Source organism: Phaenicophaeus curvirostris, chromosome 3, assembly GCF_032191515.1.
Source record: "Phaenicophaeus curvirostris isolate KB17595 chromosome 3, BPBGC_Pcur_1.0, whole genome shotgun sequence".
NCBI lineage: Eukaryota > Metazoa > Chordata > Aves > Cuculiformes > Cuculidae > Phaenicophaeus > Phaenicophaeus curvirostris.
Window position 1 is genome coordinate 54,452,608 of NC_091394.1, and position 10,755 is coordinate 54,463,362.

The 10,755-nt window shown below is 40.1% G+C and overlaps 1 protein-coding gene across 1 annotated transcript in view; it reads left to right on the top strand.

The window, feature by feature from the left end:
• Window positions 1-9,319, top strand: part of ASXL3 (ASXL transcriptional regulator 3) — a 124,971-nt gene extending 115,652 nt beyond the window's left edge. Inside the window, 1 exon segment of the mRNA XM_069854040.1 lies at window positions 690-9,319. Within this exon segment, the coding sequence (XP_069710141.1) occupies window positions 690-4,361 (3,672 nt within the window). The 3' untranslated portion in view covers window positions 4,362-9,319.
• The last annotated feature ends 1,436 nt before the right edge of the window (window positions 9,320-10,755 follow it).

Here is a 10,755-nt window from a genome sequence, read left to right on the forward strand (position 1 = left end):
ATTTTTAATATTTGTAGGTTTGAGGACTTCTTTTTTGAAATGCAATAGTGTGGGAGGCATCCCAGGGATGTACTGAAGTGGGTATCTTAAAATTACGAGTTTAGAAGGGAAAGGAGTATACTTTGGGGATTTGCTTCTTTTATACCAGTACTCTAAAGTGCTTTGTGGTATAACATGAAAAACAGTATCAGTGGAGACACTGCTACATCCTTTCCAGAGGCAAGATTTGTCTGATACCTAAGTAAAAGACAGGCTGTTCCTGATGTCATAGTCATTGGAAACTGAGGACCAAAATCATTACACGTTCATTATTTTTTCACACATTTGCAGAAAGTGCTTAGTTATGGGCTCCAGTATCATTGCACTGGGCTTGTTGATCTTCTCAGTTAGATACACTTCAGATAAAACAAGTCTGACAAATTGTATCAGATAAGCACCATGTTGTCATCCAGTTCAATTTTTCTTCCTGTCAAGAAGGAGCAAGGTGAGTAGGCTAATTCAGGTGTCACTTATTCATGCTGGAGGACGATAAAATACTGCAGTGTGAATATCCTTACTTTTCAGCATTTTTCTATCCAGCTGCACTGAACAGTAATTCCCTTCATTACCTTTCTCTGACCCTTTTAAGAGCTGGTGATTTTAGTGAGTCAATGATCTTATTAAAATTATTGGGTTTCTTCTTCCTTTAGATTCAGCTTTCAAAAATTGGACCACCTTTCATCATCAAGAGCCAACCTATTTCTAAACCAGAACCTCGAGTTTCCCCAAGTACATCGGTCAGCAGTGGGAGAAACACTGGGGCTAGAACTCTTGCAGATATCAAAGCAAGAGCTCAGCAAGCAAGAGCCCAAAGAGAAGCTGCAGCAGCAGCAGCTGTGGCAGCAGCTGCAAGCATAGTCTCCGGAGCAATGGGGACCCCGGGTGAAGGTGGGAAAACAAGAACACTGGCACACATCAAGGAGCAAACAAAGGCCAAGCTATTTGCAAAGCACCAAGCCAGAGCTCATTTACTCCAGACTAATAAAGAATCAAAGTCACAGTTCAGCTCTACAAAGGAAAGTACCTCATCTCTGGAGATACCAACTTCTACTGACACAAAGGTTGAAGGTTCTACTGGTGTCATTATAGTTAATCCTAACTGCAGGTCCCCTAGCAACAAGTCTGCTCATCACCGTGAGACTACCAGTTTACTACAGCAGCCACTTAACGCAGCCACATTACCAGAAACTGCTACTGAGCTATCTGTGCACAGTTCTGATGAAAATATACCTATGCCACAATTATGTGAGAAAATTATCTCATCTACCTCTACTGAAAGTAACAGTGTGCCAGTGCTTTATAATAAAAGTTCAGTCTCTGTGTCTGTTTGCAGCACTGCTATGTCTGGAGCAATTAAAGAACTTTCTTTTGCAAGTTCTGTTGATAAATCCTCTGTTTTAATGTCTGTTGACAGTGCAAACACAGCAGTTTCAGCTTGTAATGTAAATATGCGGAAAACCGTCCAAGGGGCTGATACTCCATGCATAACCGTTGGACCAAAGTGTATTGATAACAGTAACGCACCAATCTCCATAGACAACATGGTCTTGTCAAATGCCATCGATGACAAAAGGTTGCCAATACCAAGTAGCAATGCGAATAACGCGGTCTCCAGTCATTATGCCACTGTGCCAGCTTCATCTATTGCAAATAATTTGCCAAATCATCTCTCTGGTAGTTCTGTACTGATTCCCCCAGTGGGGACTACCAACAGATTTTCTTCTGATAAGATAGCCATAACTGGGTGTAGTGAACAAAGCACTGTCGCCATTCACACTACCGTTAGGTCAGCTTTAAGTTGCAGCGAGGCCCTTGCAGTAGTAGATTCTGTTGCAAGGCCACCCATTTCAATGTTTACTGGTAACATGGTGACAATAAGCTCTTATGACAATGCTACTAAATTAAATGCTGATCTCTCAGAAAAAAGCTCTGGAGCACGAAACCGAATGGATCTGTCTGGTAAATCTCAGCTGTTGAGTTTTACACAAACTGCCATGAATAGGTCTATACCTTGCAAAGTCATTGTTGACCACACTACAAATCTGAATTCAACTCTTTCACTTTCTTCTTCTATTGAAAATACAGAGAACAGCATTGACCTGCAGAGCAGACCTGTAAGGACAGAAGCTGCCTTACAAAGTATAGCCTGTCCTCAGGTGTCTGTCATAAGCAGGCCTGAAGTGGTCTCTAATGAAAGTCTTGAGCATAGTTCCAGCTTTATCACCATTACAGCAAAGCAAGACAGCAAGAACTTGCAGGCAGGTTGTTCAAGTCTTCGAGAAGTGCCTCTTGCTCCTCAAGATAAATTAATTGAGGTGGTTACTCCCAGCCAGGGTTTTGCTGAGCAATTAAGAGGTCCTTCAGCATTTAAAAATGAAGCAGATGCTGTCTGTGCCAATCAATATACCACTAACAATAGAATTTGTTGGCATGATGAAGAGGCAATGAGTACAGACCAGCCAGTGGTCAGCCATCTTAACGCCGGTAAGCATAAGGAATACGCAGAGCAAAACTGCTTAAAAACCGTTAAAATCGAACCTTCCAGTTACTCACAAATGTCAGAACTGCAATCCAGGAGTCTTGTGACGAGCATTGCTGTTCCTGTTAAGTCGGAAACTAATGAGTCTGACAAGTGCTTCGGGATGGACACTGAGGATTTTACAGGACCTGAAATGCCTGCCCAGACTAGAGAAATAGCCACGAGTGCGCAGCCACCACAGACCTCCAAGACATCCATTGCAGACTCCATGGAAGACTCCCTGTCCCTGACAACAGAAAGCCTAAAGAGAGTCACCAGTGCCGGGGGCTCTAGCTGTCGCTTGTCGTCAGTGGAGGCCAACAATCCTTTGGTGACACAGTTGTTGCAAGGCAACCTGCCTTTAGAGAAAGTGCTGCCGCAGCCCAGATCAGGAGCCAAACTAGAAATTAACAGGCTTCCCTTGCCTTTGCAAACTACCTCAGTATGTAAAACAGCAGTGACCGAGAGAAATATTGTTGAACATCCTTCCAACTCTCCTAATCCAGATGGTAAAGGATTTACAGCAGGCAGCATAGCCCCGCTACAAATCAGAAAGCGTGAAAACCATCCAAAAAAGAGGATGGCCAGGACTGTAGGGGAACACACTCAAATTAAATGTGAGCCTGGGAAGGTGTCAATGGACACAGATGTTAAAGTGGCTCCTTGTGTAATTAGTTCCAGCATGAACCAGTTAGGGCACGGTCAGCCATTTAAGCAGGAGTGGCTGAACAAACACGCCATTCAGAGCCGAATTGCTCACAGCCCAGAGATCAAGCAGCAGAAGAGGCTGTTGCCTTCATGCAGCTTCCAGCAGAGCTTATTTCACGTTGATAAAAATGGCAGCTTTCACGCAGAAGCTAGTACCTCACATAGACAGCATTTTTACCAAATGTCCATGGCTGCAAGAGGCCCCATTCCTACGGCAGCTTTGTTGCAAACTACTTCAAAAGGCCCACCTGGCTGCAACGCATTTGCTTTTAGCAGACACCTGGAACAGAAGGGCTTGGGAGACGTCAATATTTCTACAGCAGCTCACCAGCTGAGGCTAGGAAGTGTGTTTTCCCCTAATATTCAAATTAAGGAAAGTGATGACATTGCCAGTGCCTCTCAAACTCTGCAGAGTAAAACATTAGTGCATCCACCCCCTCCCCCTCCGCCCCTGCCACCTCCTCCCCCTCCTCACCCAAATGCAGAAGTCCCCTCTGATCAAAAACAACCGACAGTTACTATGGAAACCACTAAAAGACTTAGTTGGCCTCAGCCAGCAAGCATCTGTAGCAATATAAAATCTGAACCTATTTCTTTTGAGGAAGGTTTAAGCAGCAGCTGCGAACTGGGCATGAAACAGGCTTCCTATGAACAGAACGAAGTGAAAGAACAGTTAAAAGCATTTGCATTAAAAAATGCAGATTTCTCTTCCTATTTACTTTCTGAGCCACAGAAGCCTTTTACCCAACTTGCTGCTCAGAAAATACAGACGCAGCACCCACAGCAGCAGCAGCAGCTCTGTGGAAATTACCCAACAATACACTTCGGTAGCACAAGCTTCAAAAGGGCAGCGTCTGCTATTGAGAAATCGATTGGGATTTTAGGAAGTGGCTCAAACGCTGCCACAGGCCTATCTAACCAGAACGCGCAGATCCCGGTTCAGAAATTTGCTGACAGTAGCAATGCCGATGAACTGGAACTGAAATGCTCTTGCAGGCTGAAAGCCATGATTGTGTGCAAAGGCTGTGGAGCCTTCTGTCATGATGACTGCATAGGGCCTTCCAAACTGTGTGTAGCTTGTCTGGTTGTACGGTAGGAACTGAATCAAAGATGCAGTATCCCTTATCAGTGTGGAAGAGCAGGACAAAGGAATGGAAAAATTGAAATAGTTTAGGCCACTAATGGTTTGCAATTAGTTGATTGGTATATTTTTTTTTTTATTTTTAATTTTTTTCTTCCAAGTGGTGCTTTCAGAATTTAGTTATTCCTGCCTGAGTGCCATTTTCTGGGAAGAAGAGGAAACTCGTATGAGAAGTTTAAAAAAAAAAAGATAGCCTTGTTACTGAAGCTTCTATGAGCTTTCTTGCTGTGTTAAAGAAAAAGGCATTAATGCATGTCATTCGTAGCTTCTATTTATTTGCACAAAGTGCAGCACATCTTTTCTCCACTTTTTGATAGTTGATACAAGCTGCAGGTTAAAGATCAGTGGAAGAATAACTGCAAGAAGTGGAGTAACTATGCAGAATGAATAACGCTGAATAGTGACTGTTTTGAGTGTGGTAGTGGCAAGTTGTAGCGTATCAGCCATCATGACTTGGAAGTCAGTTTGCAGTTTTTCTGATGATGGGATTGTTTTCTTCAACTGACTTTCGCTGTCTAGGGCTATAATATAGTCACTTCACCAAGGAAAGAAAAATAAAAATAGCATTTAGATTGTTAGAAGAGTTTCCCTACATGCCTGCCAGGGACTATGGAACTCAAATCCTACTCATCATCTCTCCTTGTTGATTCCTTGAGAAAGCTTTGTATGTGTGATGGGTTAGTGGGACCAACACTGGAATCACATTGTCTTCAGTAGAGTAACTGCTGGGGATTAGAAACCTGTTTTCTCTTTGTGTTTCCCACTCAAATATTCTTTACTTGTATTTGTCTCTCTGTCCACTCAGTTTGTCAGTCCCCGTTCTCTCTCTTGCACTCTTTCTCTCTATATATATAGGATCAGACTTATATAATAGGTTCTGGATGTTTTAGCCTTTCCATGGCCTAAAAATGATACATTGTTATGATAAATGAATAAGGAAAGACTTTAATTGCCTATTCATTGAGTATTAGAGTATCAGTTGTTTTTCCTCTTATGTGAGTTACTCTATTTAAATAACAGCTCAGAGTTTTGCCATTTAAAGTAATTCTTAGAATTACTTACATCAGTGACTTTTTTTTGTCTTCCCTTACTCTGCTTTTAGAAATATGGAAGAAAAAATGCATTCTTGAAAGGGATACTGCATCTTTAAAGTAATATTCAGTATTTATCCAGTACTGTATTTGCATTTAGGACTATAGCTGCATTCCAGATGCCCTAGCCACCATGACAGCAGAGAAGAAAAACAATAATTTGGGGCCCTATTCACCTAAAAGAAAAATATTGTAAAGAGATAAAGCACGTGTAGTTCCTGGGGAGATTAAAATACCTTGGGTTTTTTTTTTTACTCCCTCTTCAAGAACACAAAATGTGGAGCGCAAGTCATCCATCTGCCAGTATGTGGTTGGGTCTGTCCAAATGTCAGCATCAGAGACAAATGTTATTTTTACCATTACAGTAGAACCTCACTAATCCAAAGACCTTACAGTGTGCTCAAGAAAACTGCTTTTCCTTCTGCTATTTTGAGACAGCAATGTAGTAAGAATGTGTGAGATGTAATACTGCTTGGATTTCTTGATGTATTCACTGTTACGTTTTGAAATGGTAATGTGAATGGTAAAACTACATTTTGGAAATGAAAAGTATACTACATTTTGCACTGTACTTTTTAAACATAATCTTTGTTGGCATAATTACTTATAAGCTGTAGCTCTCCCTGTAGCATCTCCCTGACATGGGTGCATATTAGTAAGGTTCTACTGAATGGAGGAACCACATTTATTTTCTTGTGGGACCATTTTCACAGATATGATAAATGCCATTTATTGTCTTAAAAGTGAGCTGGAATATCTACAACATGCATTCCTGTCATAGGAAGCTCTATGGCGCACCTTGATGTTCTCTTTTATTGTAATTACCAACATATCGATATTGACACTGTGTGGTACAAAGGCCATTTATAATTACACTAATGAATTTGTTGCTGATACAATAATATATTTTTTCTATACAAAAGTGCTCCTTAGTATAGCATGTGAGTTAAGAAATGGCTTCTCAGCACTTTCAGGTCTTCTGGTAGGATAATAGGCCAGCCAAGCAAAACTAAAAGTAACCACGTGAAAATGAGCATCCAGTGTTATGTCAGCTGCTGGCAGTGACTGGAAAATACTCATGAGTAAGCATGAGTATAGTTAGTTAATTCATATCAAATTCATATTTGAGGAGCCTTTGTATCAGAATTGTATTGCATTGTATTTATACTTGGTAGAAGTATATTATTTGAAATAAAGAGAGCAAGCAGTCTTAGACTCCTAATAACCTTTGTTTATATAAGCCTGCTGGGAATCTTTATTTCTCAGGTTTTCCTGTCCGCAGCACATAAGTCAATATTTGTTTGTACTTGCATCTTGAAATACTTACTGTATTGACTCACATAATACAGAAATTAATTCTGGCCACAAAATAATTTTACTTTGTTTGAGAAGAGTGTGACTAATGTGGTAGGTAACTCATTCATGTCATATTGTCATTTTTGTATCAGGATTGCAACTTGCATGTGTGAAGTCATGATAAAATGTTACTTAAAGTGGCATTAGACTGGATGGTGCTATGTTATATTACACAACCAACCAAACTCTTCCATAGTGCAGCTTCTCTCCTTTTATTCTTGAGTTGTTGGAGTTGCACCAGGAATAAACTTGACCAACTAGTTAGCAACAATGGTGAAATGTTGTTACAGATTATAGATCTAGTGTATTAAAATACTCAAAAGCAACCGTGGTGATATAGGAGCCTGCCTGAATGGATCCTAGTGTGACTGAAAAGCTTTCTTGAATTCTGGTATCACACAGATGGCTGGGGGAGAGCGGCCCTTGGTCTTCAATAAGAACATAATCACATGCAGAAGTTACTTTTGAATGCCTTCTTTTTTTGTTTAATTGTCCAGGTTCCAGGCCCAATGCCATTCTGTTTTCTAATGACCATGCTGTTTGCACCATGGGGTGTTAATAGTTTATGCACTGAAATATGGTGGAAGAGTTACTTAAGAACACACTGCTCTGTGTTTGCGTGTACGTACGTATGTGTCCCAATGTCCAGCATGTATAATTTACCTTTTTAAAAAAAAAAAGATCTCCAAACTTGTTCCCCCACTCCTACCCCTGGAGCAGCACTTTTGGGTGAGAGGGAGAAACACACTTTTTTTTTCTTTCCTCCCTCTTTATTGTTTTAATTCCATACCTGTGAGGTATGGAGATATTGTTAGGGCATTTGGAGTGTGTGTGTGTTTGTGGGTTTCTGTTCTGAACTAATTTTCCAAGCAGAAACTCCCTTTGAAATAATGTTTAAAAAAAATAATAGTTAAGAAATGGTGAACTGGATGCTCCCCGTTTGCATGTTATTTATCTGCTGAGGTCTAGTACATGAAATAGCATTTAAAAGACTAAAATAAAGGTTGAGCCATAAAGCAAAAGGTATATTCTCTGTACTATAGACTTTCTTCATGAGGGTGGTGCATGTTGTCAGGGTAAGCTACAGAACGTGCAGATGGTTTTTCAGGGCCCTGCAACTCCTTGCACAGTTTTTAAGCTGGTGCATATGGTGCTTTATAATGCAATTTCTGAAGTAAAATTACCTTATGCTGCACCCCCTTCCCCTTATAAACACACGCACAATTTCAGAATCGTTATTGTAGCCTCTGGTTTAGCAGTTTCTCCAAGGTGTGGTGAAGTACCAGGATAAACTCTCAAGCTGAGAAGTGTCACCAAAAGGGATCATTTTAGCTGACACACATGAACGGCCCTGCTCTGAACACTGAATGACTTCTGCAGTCTCCTGGCAGCAGCGCAGCGGTTTGTCTTCTGTGGCTCTGCAGAACACTGAAGGGGAAGGAACAAAATATTCAGTGGATTTATCACGGACCTGTGTAGCTAAATGTTTCTGAATCTATGAAATCCTGTTGTCTTCAGTCATCATGCTTTGTCACTGTAAAACCAATGGGAAAAAAAAGCATTTTTTTAGTCTAATTTAAGGAGCTGCTTCTTTTATAGCACATAATATTTCGCTTTGTACTATATTTGATAGTTAAAAAATAATTTAGTCCGTAGATTAACTTTGTTGTATTTGTACTGTTCATGAATGTTACAAGAAAAGTGCTTTACTTTGTTGCCATAATTCTCTTGTACTGCTGTAAAATATTTTTTCTGCTTTACAGAAACTTAACTCAATTCACATTTTCAGTACAGGGTTTTTTGTGTGTATGTATTTTTTTTTTGTCAGTATTCTGAATGTTTACATCTGTTCGACATTAGCCATTCTATGCCTTTATAGGGCAGTATTACTCCTGCAGTATAACAACAACGTGAAATCCGCTCATACCTAACAAGCATGAGAAATACAGATTTAGTGGGGAGATCCCAAATGTGCATAAATATTTTTTCGCTCTGCATTCAGTGAAGTAAATACCCTCCTTCAGTCCTCTACCAAAGAAAATATTATTTCCATAGGACAAGCTCAGAAAGTGGTTCTCTGAATCTTCAGAAGGGGGTGTGGTTGGTTTCAGCAGGATTGCTACAGTTCAATGCTGTTATGCTTTGCATTGTTACCCCACCAGAGGTGACTGGGTGAAACAAGCATTTGAGCATTTTTTTTCTTTCAAGACAGTGTTTTGTTTAGAATTCAGGGATCATGCTTTCTTTAATGGTGCTGTTTGTTTGGGTTTTTTTTAAGAAAACAACATTTTGTTGCCTACAGAAATGACAATTCACAAAACCATAAATCAAATAAAATAATTTGTCTTCATAACTTCTGTCTTCTCCCTTTCCTTTTCCCCTTCCCTATCCCTTGAAAATAACAACTTGGGTTTCAATATTAAAATATCCTGAAAAAAAATAAAGAGATAAAATAATATTTGTCATTTGTTTATTTATTTATTTTTCAGTGCCTTAAGCAGGATATCTTGCTTGTGCACATCCATTATATGTACAGATTGGTGAAATAGAAATGTGAGAGAAAAATTGGTCCTTTGTAAAGGATTTTTAAATTACAATGATTTAAGACAGTCTGAATGACTTCTGATGTAACTTGAAGTATCACAATCATACTATTAAAATAAAACTAGGTGTTGTATATTAAGTTGTAAGTAGAATAGTTTGTGGAAGAAAGTGATAATATTGCTTTTGGTAGTTAATGCTAGGTGTATTTTAGTACTTTGCCTCCATCTCCAGCCCCATCCAGAACACGTTTAACACCAGCAAGTTACACCTCCTTCATTTCTCTTCCTCACAGCAGAAGAAATTAAACGTCTGTGGTACATGAAGGCAACCAGTGCAAGTTATATTGCTTGAATCAATTATCTTTTGAAGATTGGAAGGCCTTCCTGGTATGGGATTTCAGTAGCCATCGTATTAAAAATTTAAAAAACCAAATGAACAACCCAACATCACTTTACCTGCAAAGAGAACTTTGGGTGCTGGTGGTTAGAGTGCAAGTGTTAGCCGGTGAGCAACAAATAGCTTTTTCATAGGTCTGCTCAGAAATATCAGAACCACACATACTAAACACCATCTTTTGTCCTTCCTCCTGTCATTATAATTTCAGATGTGGTACCATCTGAGGGTCTTGTTAGCAGCAAATGGCAGCCTCTTCTGCCAAAATCTGTCTAAATCCAGAAAGGAGATGCTGCACCCTATGTAGCTTATAATCCAGTGACCTTTTTTTTTCATAGCTGATACTCACCTGGCAAGCTCCCTCAGCAGATCATTTAACTCGTTAAGTTCTGCTTAGATATTTGTCTTTGCGTGGGGATGTGCAACATCGGGGACCAGCTCTGCTTCTGACAGCAACAGATTTCCAAGCTGATTTCACAATATTTCATCTAAGCAATGGGATGCAAAACAATTTGTTAAATCTATACTAGCTAAGTATTAACACTTGTCCTTTTCCTTCTTTTTTTTCCTTTTTAAATCCTGTAAAATATTTCTGCACGTTTCCATTCGATCTTTAAATACTTAGATTTTTTTTGTAGTGTTTGCTAAGGACCTTTTTAAATGTTAGTAAATGAAGCCTTGTCCTGTTTTATGTCCGTGTGCTCACCGTGTGCTCAGCCAGCAGATGGCATCAGGAGAAAACGCGCTGCTGCGGTCTCCTCCTTTCAGCTTTCTCCTTCAGCAAAAGCACACAGCACGGAGAAAACCAGCCACGAATAGACGGGCTTTTAGGGGTTTGTCTTGTCTTCAGAGCGGAGCTTTAGCCGTGAGAACAAGGCCTCCTTCCCCCACACCCTGCCCCCCATCCCAGCCTGGAACTTGGCTTTCAACAGAAGTGATGCCCTGAAGCTCACATCATCCTTTCC